The 20,479-nt window shown below is 40.5% G+C and overlaps 1 protein-coding gene and 1 pseudogene across 4 annotated transcripts in view; both read right to left on the bottom strand.

The window, feature by feature from the left end:
• MYOM1 (myomesin 1) overlaps positions 1–20,479 on the bottom strand; it is a 163,116-nt gene that overhangs the window by 100,247 nt on the left and 42,390 nt on the right. For all 4 annotated transcript variants that reach the window (XM_073790556.1, XM_073790557.1, XM_033837598.2 and 1 more), the window contains 6 exons: positions 18,675–18,815; positions 15,195–15,423; positions 14,387–14,544; positions 3,496–3,588; positions 1,468–1,556; positions 1,294–1,356 (listed from right to left, as the gene is read on the bottom strand). In XM_073790556.1, the coding sequence (XP_073646657.1) occupies positions 1,294–1,356; positions 1,468–1,556; positions 3,496–3,588; positions 14,387–14,544; positions 15,195–15,423; positions 18,675–18,815 (773 nt within the window). The remainder of the gene's footprint in view (positions 1–1,293; positions 1,357–1,467; positions 1,557–3,495; positions 3,589–14,386; positions 14,545–15,194; positions 15,424–18,674; positions 18,816–20,479) is intronic.
• LOC101330159 (BTB/POZ domain-containing protein 10 pseudogene) lies at positions 4,729–6,504 on the bottom strand (annotated as a pseudogene).

Raw genomic sequence — 20,479 nt, 5'->3', positions numbered from 1 at the left:
CAGACTTTGGCTTGATGGAGAAGAGAGGAATAGAAAAAACATGGATGATGATATAGAAGTGGGACTGAACAGGATACGTGTGGAGGATTGTAGAACGACCAATAGGGCAATCTTGGGGACATTGGGGATAAGTCATAGTTTCAAATTTCCCAGTTATTCTATCTCAATATAAATCAAATGATAGAGAAGGACATGATTTGGGATGTGTTCCTTCTTCACTCTCACCCATCATCCCCTCTTGCCCAGGGGATTGATACCAATGATTACAATTTAGAATATTAAAATTAGGAGCCATTCCATGAAGTCGATGGAGTGGGTCATCTATAGACATCAAACTAATTAGTTAGGTGAAAAATTGAACCATGGGAAAGTATTTTCATCAACCATTTTTAAAAATACCACTTATTTTTTAATGTTTGGAAAATAAGAAGTTCGGGCTTGACTACTGTCTTCAGTCCGAACAGTGTAAGCATCCAATTACTTGAACAACAATAAGGATTTTACTTTTATTGCCTCCCATGAAAAGAAATTCTGATATAGATGAAATGATTGAAGTTCACAAATTTACAAATTACTATGGATCAGAATATTGTTAATAATTTGTTATTAAACCACATTTAGACCTCATTAAATTGCATTTCATAAATTAATGTATTTATTCATTCATCATCAAATACTACTCTACATCAGGTGCTGGGGTTTAAAGATAAAAGGTCCAGCCTTGCCTTCAAGTGTCTCATGGGTCAGTGGGAGAGAACAGTTAACAGTGTCCAGTGAGATAGATGCTCTTACGAAGGTGCCACAGCTTCACTGGGGGCACCGAACCCTGAGTGGGTGGGGCCTGGGGAGTATCAGTATCTCAAGGAGTTGATACTGAACTAGATATTTAAAAATGAGTAAAACTGCTCTGATATAGTCCAGACTGTGTGTCTGTGTGTCTGTGTGTGTCTGTGTGTCTGCGTGTGTGTGTGGTTAAATCACTCTGCACAGATTTGTGTAATGATCTTTCTCAATTTAAACACAGAAAGACTTAAAGCATTTTAAATGCTTTTAAGACTTAAAACCATTTTTAGCCTGTCACATCTGGGCATTTATAAAACCAGAACAAAGCAATTATATGCAGAAAGAGAATATAGTAACCAAAGAATCTGAAAAAATAAAACCAATCACAGGTAGTATTACACACATACTACATATATTATAATATAGACTATGTATTATTTCAGCATTATGGAACAGCTTATTATGCAGTATTGTACAGAGATGACACAGCAAATATACTTGTAAACTTACAGCTGAGGGGCAAGGTGGAGGCCCCCGCATGGAAGCGAGTCTCATCAAACTCTCCCTTATATCCTAGAAGAGAAAGCAGAAAAGCATGCCAACTGTTCCTTGACTGTATTTTTTAGCAGTGAGAATAAATTTTTTTTAAATACACTTTGAATAAAACAAGTTCAGCAAACCTACTCTTTACCACAACCGAAGCATATGCTGAAAGCTCTCCTTTAACATTCATCGCCGAGGCCCGGTACTGAGCGGTGTCTTCAAAATCACACCTGAAAGAACGGATGGAAATGAGTGCCCAGTGCAGTGACACTCCTGGTACAGTCGTCACTCAGCATCCGCGAGGGATTGGTTCCAGGACCCCCATGGATATTAAAATCCGTGGATGCTCAAGTCCCTTAAGTAAAATGGTGTGAAATAGTCGGCCCTCAGTATCTGCGGGTTCCGCCTCCTCAGATACGGAAGGCCGATGTAATTGCTAGCTGTTTCATCAAGGATCTCTTTGCTAACAAGCCACAGGGCAAATCACTGACTGACACATAGCTCTTTGGCACTCCTGATAAAGCTACTCTCTCTGACCCAGCACCCTGTGGTGTGTTATATAGGCCAACAGATCTATCTACCAACAGCTATAGTCCACCGTGACCCTAGCCTGGGTTCACTTAAAATGTCCCCCCCCCCAAAAAAAAGTCAACAAAGTGTCAAGCATATAAATTACAGTGTGAACAGTGTGATGAAAAATTGTTCTAAGGTTGTATCAGGAGCAGAAAACGTCCAGCCATGTACCTTTGGAGCAGGTAAGACCCTGAACACCTTGGGGCCTCCCTCAAGGTGGGTTTCAGTCTGGGGGGCTACAGGGTGATGAAAAGACAAAGAAATAGCCTCTCCTTATAGACGCCCACAGACTCCCTGAGCCACAAAACGGATCCCGGTTAGTCTAATGTGCTCTAGCCTCAAAGTACAAATAAGTTATTTAACTTTCAATCCTGCTAAGGTTCAGGCCCACAGAACAACGCAAGAAGTGCCATTTGGAAGTTCCTCTAAGTTATAATGCAGAGATTGGGATGCTGTTAATGGAGTAGAGAGAGAAGGACCTCACACAGAGATGAACAGGCTAAGATTTCAAAGAAGGCTGTTCTGTGTCTTCTCACTGCCAGTGTTCGTGCTCTTCATTGTTCCTCTGGGTTTAGTTTCATTTGCAATATCTTAATTCTTGTTGAAATCTACAGACATCAATAGAACCCCAGGAGGGTCAATACAGTTGCCTTTCCCATAGCTATTTAATTATAAAGCAACCACATAGCTCACTGCCGCCTCAGTAGAATCCCCGACTGGCAGAATGGATGTAACTTTAGGAAGGGGTCAATGCTTGGCAAAAGCCCCAGAGTCCCAGGGTTCTTTCTGCTTGAAGCCCAGCATCACCTGTGTCAACTGCTCTGACCTGAGAAGGCTATGAATCTCTTGAGATCAGAATGACGTAATTTATTTTTACTTTGACATCTCAGCATGTCATGGTTTTATTTGAACCAAAAATGCTGGCAGCTTGTTTAACTTTTCCATCCACATAACTAGGCTTGGATTTCAAAACCACATTAGGAGACATGATAAACCTTTGAAAACTTGGAAATTTTGATGTGGATTCTGCTTTCAAATTTTGCTTTTGATTTTGCTTTATAAACATCCCAATGTCAGGCTCTGCGTCCATCTACAGGCTGACAGGGTGGGCACATAGTTTCCCACAGTTCCTGGTGAGCTGAAGGAAAGAACAATTTCTCTAAGTACAGCTTACTTTCAATGTCACCCACCCCAAACTTCATTGGCCTTTACTGATTAAAGGCAAAAGTGTATAGTGATGGCATAGATTTGGAACTCTGAAAGTATAACTGAACATAAATGCCTATTTATGTAACTTATTTTCTTACTAATGTCTAAGAAAAACTCTCCAGTATATAAAAGGATAAATAGATACAAATGAATTTTTCCTCATCGTCTTTGACTAAATTCAAGTAAGATCACTTTGGGAGGTAACGTGGGCTTGGTAAGAGTGTCATGCTTATCGCTCTTCGGTGTGCACCAAGAAGCAACGTATGGGACTGTCCCCCATCCTGATCGCGCTGCATTGGGAGGAAAAGGGAACAGTCATTAACTGGAGCGCAAATTGCCACCCTAAGCAACTGCTGGGCAACACACACAGACCCTGATGTCTCTTACGCGTTTATCTCCAGAGTGTGCATTCCATATCGGCTTTCGATAATATACTTTCCAGGGTTTGCATGGACGTCTATTGGCACCTGGTTTTTATACCTATGAGACAATGGAAACAAGGTGAAGTAAGTTGAGGTGTAAATAGATTCATGATTAAAAGCAACACACACATAACTGTTGTTCTTGAAGGAACACCTGTAAACACAGCACTGAGGTCGGTGGTGGGGTCTGTTCAATAAATGCAAATAAAACACATTATAAATACTATAAAACCTCTTTTTCTTAACATTAAAACAATGGAATTTTATTTTGATGAAAAATGAGTTTACAATCATTTAGTAAATGAAGAGCAAACACTTCATTTTCCTATCCCATAACTCGAAAAAAATCATTAGTGAATAAATATCTGTGAACAGATTAAGGGTAAGGCAGACTGGATAATAAACCACCTGAAGTTCACACTCTCCGCATGTGACTCACTTGAAAAGGATGAAAACGGCACTGGAGATAACTGATAAGATATGGCCATTGAATCTCATCCTAATCATTCAAATAAGCCCAATGATACTCATTTTTTGCTCATCATGGACAGCAAACTATATACATTTTACTGAAAGAATACTTTGATAGAAGCACTTATTTAGATTATATTGTGCATCACAATTATTAAAATGGCTTGAACAGTTCCACTCAACCACCATATATAAAGTGCAACTACATAATATTCTACATTTTATCTGGGGTGTGATGAATATCAATCTAGACTGAAAGTACCCCAGCTGCCAATTTCCACCACTTCTGAAAAGATCTAGATGTGTGAAAGAGGACTGTTCCCCCATACAAAGAACCAATTTCACAAACCTACTGGTAAACCAATACATTTATATAACTGGAACCTCAAGATGCTAGAATTGTAGTCATTTAAAAAAACATTCAGGGCTTCCCTGGTGGCGCAGTGGTTGAGTCCGCCTGCCGATGCAGGGGACGCGGGTTCGTGCCCCGGTCCGGGAAGATCCCACATGCTGTGGAGCGGCTGGGCCCGTGAGCCGTGGCCGCTGAGCCTGCACGTCCGGAGCCTGCGCTCCGCGACGGGAGAGGCCACAACAGTGAGGGGCCCGCGTACCGCAAAAAAACCAACCAACCAACCAAACAAACAAAAAAACCATTCAGCCATCCAACCATTTTAAAAACCATGGTCTTTTAAAAAGTTTACACTGCAATATCCTAAACACTGTTCTGTGCATCTCACAATGAAGAGAGTGGCCTTGCAGTGCAGGATGAGGAGAGTGCAGCGTCATCGTGAAGAGTAGCACGCTATGGTTTCAAGGAACATCACCATCACAGCATCAGATTCTGTGCGTCAGGATCGAGGTCATTGTTGCTAGAAGGGGGATGGATAGGGAAAATATCGAGCTCATCCACTTGAGGAGTTGGGTGCATGACTACCAGCTGGTCCTGGGGAATGTCAGCTGCAGCTGCTGCAAGGTTGGTGATAGATTTACTTTTTACACACTGAAAGTCTACACACCGGCTCTTTCCTTCTTCCTTCTCCCAAAACATTCGAATAAAGGGTCTTTGGACATAGTTGTAAATCACTTCTGGGCAGCCCCCAGGCCTTTTCTTTTACTTTTTTCTTTGTAGGTTGGACAACCTTTTATTCCCAATCTAGTCTTCTTAAGACCCCTCTCCATCAAAACTGATTTGGCCACAACTCTGTTTTCAATGTACTTGAAAAATCTATATAATTTTGTGCTATAAATAATTTGTGAATATTATTCTCCCATCTGTGGTGGATACTCTTCATCCCAATCAACCACATCATCACCTGTAAGCACCACTATGTGGCATTCATGGTCCCCACTCTGGGCACTTGCTACCATGAGAGGCAGAGTCATTTCTTTCAGGTAAAATTCGAACTGTCTACGGGCACCATCATTTGATAACTCATGCATTAGGGCACTGAGATCTCTACATTTAATAGTACTATATTCAAAAGAGATACAAAGAGAGTCGCATGGTTCCCTCAGTTCAGGAATAGATATGCCATTGGGACAATGGATTATTCCTGTTTTATAGTAATCCAGAATAGCTCGAAACACAGTAGAGCCAATCCCCTCTGCCACCTCATACTCTCCCTTCTCGCTGGGACATGTTCTCTGCCAGCCCCAAACATCCTGTCCAGCACTGCGTATGGCTGAGCAGTAAAAATGGATGGGTCTACAACAAATTTAGCGTTATCCACTATTAGTGTCACTCGTTCTGACGTTCTTACATTCCGACCTCCTTCTTTTGCATTTTCACACACAAACACCATTTCCCCAGATGTCTTACAGCTACCATCTGAACTTGACTGACCACTGTTTCTGCTGCTGTTCCCAGCACTGCTCCTGGAACCATTTGGAGATGCTTTTTGAGGATGAGGACTGCTTGGACGAGAGGAACTGTGATCTTTTTCACGTTCAACATGGTGCTGTCGTGTTGAAGTAACATTTCTAATACGAGGAATGAGCTGAGATTCTGTACTTTCGTGAGATGAATCTTGGGATCTGTCACTTGACCTTCGTCTATCTCTTGATCTCTCGTTGAGAGAGATCAAGTCACCATGTAGACTCATTTTGGTGTGGGCAACAACTCCTTTGGCAACACGTGGGGGAGTACTTGAATGTTTATAAAGTTTACGATGTCTACTATTCAATTTCCAATCCCAGTTCTCTGGATCACTGGAGTTACTGTCAAAAGGATGAGGCCATCCTGCCATCCCACTTCAAGCTTCCTCACATTGCTGCTCTGAAAGCACACATGTAGCACTCATAACCTGTAGTCCCCCTTGAGTGTCCAGGCACAGGCCGGGGCCGGCGACACCTCCGCTTCCTCCCCAACTGGATCCCTCCGGAGGTGTCTGTGGCCGCGGAGGCTCTGGCGGCTGCGGCTACAAGAGCCTCCCCAACAGGTTGCAGGCCGGCTCCCAGGCTGCTTCTCGCCTAAAACTTCTTGACGAATGTGCTTTCCTCTCCTCCATTACAAAAATTACGTTCAAGAAGTTGGCCATTCACAGCAATGTGGTTGAATCTTGCATGTGTAATGTCGAGTGAAAAGAGCCAGACACAAAAGAGTATAATGATTGCTTTTATGTAAAGTACAAAACCAGAAAAGACTAATTAATGCTGCTAGAAGTCAGGAGAGTGATCCCCCCGGAGCGGGGCAGGGGGGATTAAGGAGACATCCTGGGTGCTGAAATTGTTTGGTTTCTTGATTTAGGTGCTGGTTACCTGCGTGTATGCAGTCTACAAAAATTCATCAGAGTTCTACATTTATATGTGATACACACTTTTTAATGTGCATATGATACTTCAATAGAAGATCTGAAAAAAAAGAAAACAAAAACTTGCCTATTGTTGACACAACAGAGAGGAAGGCTTTGAGTGGTTTTTTTGTTGGCTGTCTGTGTAGGATGAAAGCAAAATATTCTTCCCACTAACATTCTTGCATGTTGTTCAAAACCTTGTTATTGCATTGAAAGCTCATTATATTTGTTTTACTCTTTTGTGAGCAAGCATAGCTCTCCTCTTGGAAGAACTTAAAATATCAATCATGAAAGAAAACTACTGACAAATAGGAGCTGAAAGATTCCCTTTCTCTGACTGGCCATCCTTGGTGAAGCCTCTCAGCCTTGAGAGGCTGGCGCTCCACGGAGGGGCCCCTCCTGAGACACTGTCTCCTGAGTCTGCAAGGGGCACCTTCTTCACCACGTCCTCAGGTTCTCAGTAGCCAGTGGCTATGGTGCTGGACCAGGCTTTTCTGCTTAAGCCATTTTCTGTCCCAAAGAGGAGCTGGACTTCATTTGATTCCCTTTAGGACACCCCACTTCACTTGTGCAGACATCGCAAATAACGCTAATAACCATAACGGACACAGAGTGTTTACTGTGAGCCAGGCAAGTGCTTTAAATTCAATGCTCACAACAACCGCACGAGATGGTACTACTTTTAACGTAGTAAAGTAGTAGCATTTTCCAGATGAAGAAACCCAGGCATGGAGAGGTTAAGTGTCTTGCTCCGGCTCTCACGGCTAGAACAGCAGATCTGGGATTTGCACCCAGGCAGTCTGGCTCCTGACAACATGGGATGCTTCCACTTTCCAGCTGTTCTCTATTTAGCTGCACTTTATTTCTTCAGATTTCTGGACATGGTTATAAGGAGGTTTTGGAGCAGGGAAAGTTGTGGAAAGGGAGAGAAAGAAAGGAAATAATCTTCAGCCAGTCCCTACCTCTTCCCAGCTTGTACACTCGTACACTCATACACACACACACACACTCTCACACACACACACACACACGTGCATCCTATGTCCCTAAAATGCATCATTTTTTATACTTTAAAAAATGTACCATTCTCCTTCTCCACCTAGCAAAATCCCAACTCGTCCTTCAAGGCTCTGATCAAATGTCACTTCTTCAATAATCTCTCCCTTGAAATCCCGTACGATATCATTCCTGCCTGTCCGCATTGGTGTTACTTGGTTCAAATGGAAATATATAACATTTATCAAATTATGGTTGGACAAGTGTCACTTCTACTAAGGTGTGCGTGCCTTGAAGCTGGGGATTGTGTCTGATCCCTACTTCTATTGCCACTCTCAAGGAAGTAGGCATCACAGGCAAATATTAGGCACTCAGTGTTTGCTAAATTGGATTGAACAGAGTTATTGGGTAACACCATAGATTTAACTGTGCTTCCTGATTTGGGGCCGAAGGAACGGAGTTCTGATAAATCCATCCTTCATGATATGGATAATTTAAAATAAGTGCATGTGAAGAAGGTGTGTTGAGGCTCTTTGTGTCCTGGTTCCCTAGGATGTGAAACGGCAGGGTGGACTGGCTTAGGAATCGCAGCTGCGTAGCAGGTGTAGGGGCACAGCCTTCTGCCCCACCCTTGGGAGCCATCCCTAGCTGTTTCTGACAGCTCAGAAGCAGCCTCAGTTAGCTCCCTCCCCACAGGGCTCCAGGCAGACAGGACTGTTTGATCAGAGATGGTGTGTAAAAAGAAATCTGCGGCCACTCCTAATCTGGAACATTCCTTGTTTTGATGAATGACAGGGTAGAACATGTTAATCAGCATGTTCTCCTGACTGAATTGGTTTAGGTCATTTCACACTTGACTCACAAGCTCCCTCTTGCTCAGTTTTCTCCTTTGCTGTGGTGTTTTCAGTATTTCCTTCTAACATAAGAAGAGAAATATGACACCCAATTCTGTGTGGCAGGTGCTACTTGACCAAACAACTGAGTGACACTCTATTTGGCTTCTGACCAAAAACGTTGTTCATATTTCTATAAAGTTTGAATTAAAACAGCATTTGCAGCTCCCAGGCATTCTTCACTTTCCTTGTCCTTCTGTCCAATCCGACTTAGCACCTCAATGCCTTCCCCCATCCCCCGACCCCCAGCTAAACAGCCATGGCTTCTCTGTCTCTGTCTCTGTCTCTGTCTCTGTCTCTGTCTCTCTCTCTCACACACACACACACACACACACACACACACACACACACACACACACATACAAACACACACACACACTTTGAGAAGCTTCCATTCTCTCCACTGGAACTCCAATGTCAGTGTAAGAAGCATCTGTTTTAAAGCTGCAGACATGGATTAAATGAGGAAGGGATTCAATTCTATTCTCCAAGGAGTTCACCTAGCTAGGCGCTCAGGTTCGGAGTCATTTGCGATTGGCTGTCTTCACCATCAAGTCAGGGGAGAAAAGGAGGATTTGAGGCCTGCTCTGTATATGCTTCACAGTTTGTTACTTCTGGAAAATGAAATTCCAAACTGGTCAGTCACCAGCTAATTTTGGAGAGTTAGCTACACCCTGGGGTTATTTGTCAGAGGGTTTCTGAAATTCCTGTGAACATTTAGCTGTACACCATTTTCCTTGCCATTTTCATGTAGAGTCTATGAACTAGTTAATGAGCTTCTGTTACAAGTATTTCTAGAATAATACTCTTTATGTATGTGTGTAAAATACACACTTAATTCCTCCAAACAAATGTCTGTTTGGATATTGGGCTGACTTTGATAAGAAGGGATTACAGTGAAAGCTCTTTGGCAGCGTAAAGCATGGTCAAACAAAAGGGCTTCACTCTAACTTTTCTCTATCAGCAAATAATGCCTGCCAAAATGATCTTTTCATGTTGAATACCCCTACAAGTGTGGTTGCTACTTAGAATGCAACCCTACTGTTTTGAATAAATAGCTGTTACTTTAAAAACCAATTAGCTGAGAGAGAGCTATTCCATTAGCATAGAATTTGGACTTAAATAAATAAGAAAAATCTAAAATAAAATCCCAAACCCTTATACCTGGGAAGTAATTATAAATAATTTTTAACTATTTTAAATGCAGGCTGTTTTCCTAAGATAATATGATAGTAATTGCTAAATTTAAATACATTGTGAATAACTCTAATCTTGTAAACAAATTCAACATATGATTCTATCATGGAATTTGTGAATTCACATAATTTGCAAAAATAGATTAAGGCGTTTCCAAATCTCTGGACTCTTCCTAAGATAGTACTATTTTATTCCCAGGTTTTGAACTCTTATCATGCTTAATGACAAATATGTTTGTCTATTTGACAGTGACTTCAGGGATAATGTGAAGAATTTCAAGTATGTATTTTTAAGTGTCTTGCGTGAGGATCTAGCCCAGTAACCACATACACATCTGAAAACTTGGGTATTGAGTGAGCATCAGATTAATACTAATCCTCACTAACACTAACACATTGCTCCAGGGAGTTTGTGTGAGTCTCCCTGCAGATTACAATCCAGGCTTCCATTGAAAAAACTGATTTAGACTTTGGGCTCGAAATGCAATTAAATCTGGCTCTTTTTTAAAAAAAGGAAGTGTAAAATTAATGCAATTCTCTCCTTCTCTTAAAGAGAACTTTTCTCCCTCATTTCACATAGTTTTTACAATTTGACTGGGCAATACAGGCATATGGTTCAAAGACCAGAAAATATCAGGGTGCCCAGGAAACATTCTCCTTCCTCAAACCTGTCTGCTTTCTGCCCAGCTCCTCCCCACAGCTAACTGTTCTCCTTAGATTCTTACATAGCCTTCCAGAGCTTCCTTATGCAAGTAATATGGATACAAACATAAACGTTTTTCCTCCCCTTTTAAACCAATATATAGCCTATTAAACAAGTTATTATATAAATATATTAAGTAAAACAGCTTTGGTTTTTCACCACATATATATTTCTCCTTCTCTGTTGACAAGCCCTCCTTCAGGATGGCCTGCTTCACTGTGGTGGTGCAGCAGCGTCATCTACAGCTAACTTTTCTACCGGACGCAAAGCCCACAGCCTTCCTTCTGCTCGGAAAGTGAGCTCAGCGCCTCCACACCGGGCCCTGATGAATGATGGGCGCGCCTGTCAGTGAGCGCTCCCTGGCTACCCTCTAGATTCCATCCAGACGGATTTAGTCAGTACGCGGGGTTGGCCAAAGAGCAGCTGCTGTGTGTTGATATCATTTGTTAGACCTCAGGGGCTTCCATGACCTGAGGCTGCCCAGTGGAAACTTGGAACTGAACCCTCTTTGGAAAGGAGTCTGAGGGAGCCAGGTCCCAGGCACACATGCCTTTGAGAGCTAAAGGCTTCAAGCGGAGGCATCACAACTGCCCGCAGCAACATCACACACTTATTTCTGTACTTTCCCTTCTTCTATTCAGTAAGGTCATTCTCACTTATTTCTTTCATACTTATACTCAGTGTCAGGCCCAGGAAGCTGCAGCTGGGTACCAAAGAGGCATAAATGCCAGCAAATTAGTCACCACCAACCGTGGTTCTTGCTAGGTCGTGGATTCCCTGCTCATTGAGGGGAAGGATGCTCACTGAAGATCGCACACTCTGGACCAGCAGCTTGCAAAGTAAATCAGAGCTTCATTTCATGATTATTTTTAAAAAGGCAACGTACCCAGCAAGCTATAATCAATCCTACATGGACGTTTACTCTCAGAGATGGATTCACCTTGAAACCAGTGAAGCTCAAGTTTCAGGGTCTCTCATCAGCATGCGTCCCCACAAGGCTCTGTGCCTAATGCATATGACTTAACTTTATATTCTTTTTTGTAAAAGTGCTCCTCAAATTGTACAACTCTTACGCCCCACAAAACCTGGATCTGACCTTATTTATTGCCACAGCCAATTTTCAGTTATCTGCTAGCTGATTGTCCAAATTTCAGCTTTATCCAGGGGCAAATCTTGCTTGCTAAACAAGGTGAACTATTTTCTTAGTGGTCCACTGGTTCTTTTGTTTTCATATTTACTTCTCACTTGACTTGCAAGGCAACAGGACTTTCTGTGAAATGGTCTGATCCGTCCCTACTGGGAGAATTCTTGATACAGAATGGATTTGACTTCTCCAAGCACAAAAGGGGTCACGAGAACTAGAGAAGGTTTGTTCCAGTCAACGGACAGCCTCCCAAACAGCCTCCCAATCGTTTCTGAGACAAATCTTGCCTCTGTGCCTTTGTTTTTGATTCAAATGAACCCCTAGGCCATAAAATTCATACGTTAAGGAAATAAATATTTCAAAGCTAAAGGTGAAAGATTTGAGGGATCAATCATACTTCTTCTCAGCCCCATTAGTGAAGATAACAAAAAACTGACAGTATGGGCTTCCCTGGTGGCACAGTGGTTGAGAATCCACCTGCCAATGAAGGGGACACGGGTTCGAGCCCTGGTCCGGGAAGATTCCATATGCCACAGAGCAACAAAGCCCATGCGCCACAACTACTGAGCCTGCGTTCTACAGCCCGCGAGCCACAACTACTGATCCCGTGTGCCACAACTACTGAAGCCTACGCGCCTAGAACCCGAGCTCTGCAACAAGGGAAGCCACCGCAATGAGAAGGTCGCGCACTGCAACGAAGAGTAGCCCCTGCTCGCCACAACTAGAGAAAGCCCGCATGCAGCAACGAAGACCCAACGCAGCCAAAAAAAAAAAACCAAAAACTGACAGTATTTCTATTTTCCAATTTGACTGGAGTTTTACGGGTTGACAATTTAGTCATCTCATATTTTTTCTGTGGCGTTTTAATATTTTTTGTTTGTTTTTATTTTTTTAACATCAACATATTTACTCATTTGCTTATTTTTGTTTGTTTTTAAATCACTCCTTTTTCAGCCCACAAAGCACTATGTAAGGAGTTTAATCTCTAACAGAATTAGAGCTCTGCCTTTATAGAACCCTATTACTCTGGCTTAGTAACACCATCAGTGGTACATGGTATGTTTGTATTCTAGTTGCTGAGTATTTAACGGAATAAATAAATGCTTAAGAAATTAATATTTACCTCCTAGAGATTACTTTGTATTCTTTTGAAAATCATATTTAACTCTGATGTTTAAAAATCAGGAAAACAGAGATAGGACACTGTAATAAATATATCTACTTAAGGACTCCAATGATTCGTTTATTGGTAGTACATTTTAATTCATGAAAGATGAGAATTTTTTTTACTCATCAAGTAAATTTTTTTTTAAACATCTTTACTGGAGTATAATTGCTTTACAATGGTGTGTTAGTTTCTGCTTTATAACAAAGTGAATCTCAAGTAATATTTCTTGGAGCTAAAAATTTGTTATTCTTTATGTAATTCTATAGGAAAGTTTGGATTTTTTCTGAGGTGGGAAATAATCAGTTTTTTAAGAGGAAATGTCCCTTTGATAGGCCAATTTGTGCAACTCTATAGGTAGAGAGAAAGGTGGGCAAAGATGGACTGATTCCTAACTTACTATAGTATACTCTTATACTTTTAAAGCTTGGAAATTGATTTTTTAAACTTCATTTTCACCTAAATATGTTCCTACATTTCTCATCTTTGTTTACTATAAATTATTTGCCTTGGTAATATAGAGCTGGCTTTGGTTTCATTCTTTGGTTTTCAAACTCAAGAACCCTGGAAAGAGTTTACATACAAGAAAAACTGTAAGTAAATCCAATATTACCACAGGCAGATTGACGTCACAGGTGAATTTTTAAAAAACACAACTCACCACCTGCTCTTTAAGAATAACCTTAGCTAGCAGTTTATCTTGTCAGCCACCTCCATTATGCTAGCCAGGTGTCCAAAGAACATTAGAAATAACAGAAAAGAGAGGAAGAGACAGGCGCTCTTTGGGTGACAGTGCTATTCTATGAAGTGTTTATACTGTGACATAGGGCATATTTACCACCACTCCCGAGGATAAGGGAACTGCATGCAAAATACCCCTGTCGGAGAAGAAGACGGAAAACGCCTTTTAAAACTGGCTCACAATCCTCTTCAGACTTCTGCTCTCTATGGCAGACATTCATGCCGTATGATGGGAGAGTTCTGAGTTTAGGGATCACAAAGTCATTGACAATTGCAATAGGATATATAATGGACGGAAAAAAGGGGAGCTTATTCGTTATGGAACAAAAATTTCTTCAGGCCCCATAGTTGTAACAGCTCCCCTATTTTTTGGCTTTAGAAAACACATTAAGACCTCAGCTCATGTGAGGAGTAGAGATGGAGCCCTCTGGGTCTTAATTACTTTTAAAAAGGCAGTATCGCTTCTCATCACAAAATGATACCAAATAAATATGCTGACTAAATTTTAACGCTTTATATAAGATAAAGATCCATTTGTATAATAGGATTATAAAGTATCATAATAAATCGTAATGGATGCAAGACTCTTCTTTCCTTCCATACATGTATTTTTTCTTCACTATTTAAAAAATCTATTCAAATTTGTAGATGCTTTCACTGACTCTTGCATATTCACAATGTCACATGTTTTCATAAGAGGTAAAATTAACTTTGAGTAATCGATTCTATGAGAAATTTTCATAACGATAGCTTACCATGTGAGACGAGGTTCTGGCCAGCCGGCTACAGAGCAGTGTAATTTTACATTTTCTTTCTCCCAAACAGTGTGGGAACGAGGTTTAATGACAAATTCAGGAGCATGGAGAAGACTATCTTCATTCAACTTTTTATGATATGCCTCAGTTTCTTCTAACTGAAAAAAAAATCAACATATTATGAAATCAAAGTAACATGTGCTACAAAAATGTAATGTAGAAATCAAAATGATCATTTTTTTCATTTGGAGCCTTACTTTTGCATTCATTTCAAACGAATTCCCCTCACCCCTTTTGAAAACAGACACATCACTTAATTTTTAACATTGTAAGCCTGAGCAACATATTTTACTTCTCTAAGGTGGATTTCTTAAGGTTCTTCAAGAACTTTAATTTCTATAGAAACTAAAATTTCACAGAATTTAAATATTGTGTGTCTTTCTTTGACCTATACATTTTGATGTCTTTTTCCTTCTTTTGTTTCTCCGCAAGACCACATATTTCTTCATTTGAAGCTAATTAATCTATATTGACACACATATATACAATGTTACATGCATTTCTACTTTTTAAAATTAATATTTATTGGATTATAGTCGATTTACAATGTTGTATTAGTTTCTGCTGTGCAGCAAAGTGAATCAGTTATACATATACATATATCCACTCTTTTTTAGATTCTATTCCCATATAGGCCATTACAGAGTACTGAGCAGAGTTCCCTGTGCTATACAGTAGGTCCTTACTAGTTATCTACTTTATATATAGTGGTAGCATTTCTACTTTTGTAAGTTATCTTTTTTTTTACCGTTTTTTTCAGTGACAGGTGTTCTGCCTTTTCTCGAATTGCAACTTTCCTCGACTTCTCAAAACCTTCCTCCTGGCGAAGCATGGACGTGGACTGTTCGAATACTGCGGACTGCTTGGCTGCCGTGACTCCTTCCTCTCTAGCAAGGAGATTCCTTTGGGCTATGTAAGCAGCAGCTTCTTTAATTCTTTCTTCTTCCGTGTCTGTAATTCCACTGACATGCACTTGGCTAAAATATAATAACAGCGAAATATGGATATTGCGGATGGCAGTGATGAGATAGCCCAAGTTTACCAAGTTCAAGGTGCCCGACCTCAGATGCTGTACACTGTGCCCAAAGAAAACCTGACGTAGAAAGACCTGGTAAATAGGAGCTAACTCTTCACACATGGCAGTGATCTTCACCTTAACCAACAATGATAACCACAATAATACTACCTATTCCGGCTGTGGTGCCTTGACAAGTGCTTTTTACATACATTGTCTCATTTTTCCCCACAACAACCCTTTGAAGTAGACTGTACCCTCTCTACTTTAGAAATACGAGAGGCAACAAGACACGGAGAAGTTAGATAACTTGCCCAACGTCATTTCTTTGGTTTCCTTAGTGTGTTTAAATACGATTTAGTCTATAAAAAAAGATTAAGTTACGACTTCCTTCCAGAAAAGACGATATTGTGAAACGACAGACAGTTGTGTGGCTGTGATTCTGATTTTCGCCTATGTGCTTGATCTGGATTCTGTAACTCAGATGATGTAATGCATTGCCCAGAGGTGCTGCACGCAGAAATAAGTTGTAAATCTACGTGAGATCCTTAAGCCTAGTGGGTTTCCTTTCCATGATAATAAAGGTTGTGTGTGTGTATCTACATATTTAATATGACAGCCTTACTTTGTGCTTACACACAGCCCTGTTGTAAAGAAATGATCAAACTCACAGCTGAAGTGTCAATGCTGACAAAAGTGACTTGTTTTTACTCATAATTGATGATGATGATGGCAAGTGAGTGGTTACATCCCAAAGTGCTGTGCCTAATATAGTAGTTTATGATAGAATTTGTGCTGTTATTTAGTAATGTTTAAAATATTTGGATTATTTTAAAACTCCTTCAATACCTTTGTTGTCAATCTTATTACATGTTTCAGTGAGGAGTATGTTGATTATATTGAAGATTCTCTTGAAATTGAGTCTCCTGAGACCTCTTAAGGCAGAATTGTACATTTGTTTTTCTTATAAGAAAAATTACTTCAAACTTCAAGCAAACACTGCCATTGTGTTTACAAGTCCCTGGCACCTGAATCTATATAGTTTGCTGACGAGTAGGACGCAACATTTGCACACGTTTGGAATTTCTCATGGAATATTACTAAAACATCTGGTAGACAAATTAGTCTACCTCGCGTTTTACTTAACTTAGCGAGTAAATTTTAATTTCTTTTCCCTTCTCTCTATCTCTCCACATATTAAAAAGTAGTCTCTACCAAGGAAGTTATCTGCTATAATTTAGGGGGAGAAAAAGGAAGATGGAACATTTTTAGCTTAGTATCCTGACATAATTACCTCTAACTTTTCTTTTTGAATGAGATAGGAAGTGAATGAATTAATAAGTGAATACAAAACAAACGTCATGAGAATCTACTTGGAATTCTCTATAGAGGCTAATATACAATATAGAGATTTGAAATGAGGTTTGTAATATGATTCAATATGTATAGTAATGGATTATATTCAATGATAGTCCGGCCCCAAGTTGAGACAACTCTAAGTGAAGTTCACATACCCTTTAACAGTGGATGTGCTAACATAGCTCTAGAGGGCAGAATGGAGTCATGGTTTCCCTGCCTTTTCCATTTGCAAATAAGGTAAACCTTGGGGAAAAAAACTGTAATTATTTCACAGGAAAACTCAAGTACACTTAAAAATATATTTTTGACCCAGGACAGCAGGCACATTTGCCTTTAAGTAAATATAAGTGCATGTCAGTGGTAACCCTGCTATAATTTGGGTACAAGAGCAAGAATATGATACTAACATCAAAAACACACTACTGGGCTTCCCTGGTGGCGCAGTGGTTGAGGGTCCGCCTGCTGACGCAGGGGACGCGGGTTCGTGCCCCAGTCCGGAAAGATCCCACATGCCGCAGAGCGGCTGGGCCCGTGAGCCATGCCGCTGAGCCTGCGCATCCGGAGCCTGTGCTCCACAACGGGAGAGGCCACAGCAGTGAGAGGCCCGTGTACCGCAAAAACAACAACAACAACAACAAAACACACTACTGCAAATTTAAAATAAATTTAAAACCTTTCCAGGGCTTCCCTGGTGGCGCAGTGGTTGAGAGTCCGCCTGCTGACGCAGGGGACGCGGGTTCGTGCCCCAGTCCGGAAAGATCCCACATGCCGCAGAGCGGCTGGGCCCGTGAGCCATGCCGCTGAGCCTGCGCGTCCGGAGCCTGTGCTCCACAACGGGAGAGGCCACAACAGTGAGAGGCCCGCGTACCGCAAAAAAAAAAGTCAAAGGTATAAAATGAAAAGCTAAAAATAGAATATTGTTTACCCCCTTACCTTCCTAGGTAGGTTCAGAGCAATTATGACATTAGCCTCCGAAACCATTCAGAAAGGAACCATCAGAAAACAGTGGAAAGAAAAAATGGAGGGAAACAGAAGTTGGTTACCCAAAATTACACCCGCATTATTGCCTAGTGATTTTCCTGAGAGCACTTGCCTGGAGAAGATGACCTCATTCTGAACCATCTTAGCTCTGTGAATAATTCTCCATTCAAAGGAAAATAAACAGGGAAGACTCAGAAAGTTCCTGTTAAACTTTAAGTTGGTGTCTTGGACAAGTCTCCTTTCAAGATTCCTTTGTATATATTATCATTCAGAAAAATGTTTATATTATAAACAAATTTGGCATTACACAGACTGGTGATTTAGTGATTATTTTGTTTGAACTTTACCTCAAAATAAATAGTAATCTATTTTACATTTAACAAACATAAGCCAGGCATAATTATGGTGCAATTCTTTTACTTAGTCTACGTTATCTAAGACTTTTTTTTCTTCATAATGAATAATAATTAAAACCACACTGGCAACCAATCTACCTAAACATATCATCTGATTTTTTTTTTTTAGTTCATCCAATATTTTATAGTTTTAACCTTTCTTTCTACTCTAAACATAGTGACTATATATAGAGTCGAAAAACTAGCATCCAATACTCAGCTTCTAATTTCAACTAGTTACATAATTAGAAATAAATTGCTGATCATCCTCTTTTGTCATATAGCCATCCTATGTGATGGCAAACAGTTTTACAATGAACACATCTCCCTCCGTGCATGGTTCTGAGGTTCCACAGACCTTTCTCAACCAGTACCTAGTAAGTGCTCAATAAATGACAGCTGCTATTGTTATTACTACCTGACAACATTTACTCTCCACTTTCTAATAATCAGATCCAGGGAGAAAATCCGTACATACCGTCCTGAGAAAATGGGCACCATGTAGTCACTTGGCAGATTTTCTTTCTTCTCTCCAGGGAGAAGGCTTTTCTTGGCTCTCTTTGTTTGGGGGCTCAACTTGGATGAATAATCTTCTAGCATCAGACTGGAATCTGTAAGTCTGAAAAAAAACACCCTAATGTTAGTCTATAATTTAAAAACATGCTTATAAAAGGAAGTTTTAAGTTTGAGGACGTTTTACAGAAACCTAGACGGCTAAAGTTATAATCATCTTTTATCTTTAGAGCTAGCGTGAGAATGACCTCACATAATGCACTCTATCTAGACACAAGAGAAAAATAAGTCTATAGCAATTTTTAAAAATTGCAGTATAACTGCTTTACAATGCTGTGTTAGTTTCTGCTGCACAGTGAAGTGAATCAGCCATATGCATACACACATCCCCTCCCTCTTGGACCTCCCCCCGCCATCCCACCATCCCACCCAAGTAGCCCATCACAGAGCACCGAGCTGAGCTCCCTGTGCTATACAGCAGGTTCCCACTAGCTATCTATTTTACACATGGTAGTGTATTTATGTCAAATTTCATGGCTTTTTCCCCCTTAAAATTTCGAGGGAAAGTGGCAGTGCTTTGGTAATAGTTCCAAATACCCTTTGCTGTTAAGTTAATGTTGGAAATTTAGGTGGTCTACATAAACGGTTTGGATACATTGTGTATCCAAATGCTTTCAGGGGATTGATACAAAAGCAGATTTTCTGTATTGGGAGCCCAGGCAATTCTGATGCAGGGCCTCTAGGTTCAACTTGAGGCCTTTATGTAGTATAGACAGACTCCGTCTGAAAGGACACTGGGTTCATCAAACAATAGAGTTAATATACTTTGTGTGAACACACAGCGTCGAGTGACTCGGAAAATTACAGGTTTGATAAAGAACACTTTCCTAGTGCTGTTGCACACAAAAATCCACCCACCCATGCACACTGGTGCGAGTGTACACTTGGAGGTAGTTATTGTTCTAATAAACCAAAAAATGTGTTAGCAGAGTGGAAAACATGACAGCAGAGATTGCACCTAGAGAAAAGAATTGATGAAATTAAAAGGACAACCTTAATCTATATAGTTCTTGAATGAAATGAAGTGTATTTTCTTTCAAATGTATAGAATTTGGCATAAATTTCAGAAGTTCATGGACTCTGAACAATCCATGGGCTCAGGCTAAAAGCCTCTCGTCCACATTGTAATGAAAGATAGTCACAATAGGAAGCCGTACAGGAACTCTCTGTACTATCCTTGTCATTTTTCTACAGACTTGAACTGATTCTAAAATTAAAAGTTAATATTAAAAAGGTCCCTGGTGTAGAGAAAATTTGAAGAGAAAGTGAAGCATGTGAGTGGTGTGGCATGGAAAAAGCCAGCTGCCCAGTTAAAACAGCAAAACCTTCCAAAGTGTCCAAACCTTGATCGTTTCCAGTCTTTAAAAAGCATTAGCAAAAGCAAAGAGATTACCTAAATCAAAAGAAGACAGCACATATACAGAGTACAAAATGGATACATAATAATGCAAATAATCTTATCCCCTGCTAAGCAAGTAACACAGACCTGCAGGGCTTCTAGGAAGTACAGGGGGTGCAAACGTAGCCTGAGAGTATAGGGTGGGCTACTGTCTTTAATTCCTGGAGTGGAGTTGTAGCACAGAAATGGCCTTTTCCTCTCCCACTAACTACCCCCTCCCCCAGGGTGAATATCTAGCTCTTATTCTATGATCAGCATTAATGCCAAAGGTTAGAACCTTGAAATCAAACTTGTGGATTGGTTACCAATTG

This window comes from Tursiops truncatus, chromosome 13, assembly GCF_011762595.2.
Source record: "Tursiops truncatus isolate mTurTru1 chromosome 13, mTurTru1.mat.Y, whole genome shotgun sequence".
NCBI classification, from domain to species: Eukaryota; Metazoa; Chordata; class Mammalia; order Artiodactyla; family Delphinidae; genus Tursiops; species Tursiops truncatus.
This window is presented reverse-complemented; position numbering and strand designations above follow the sequence as displayed.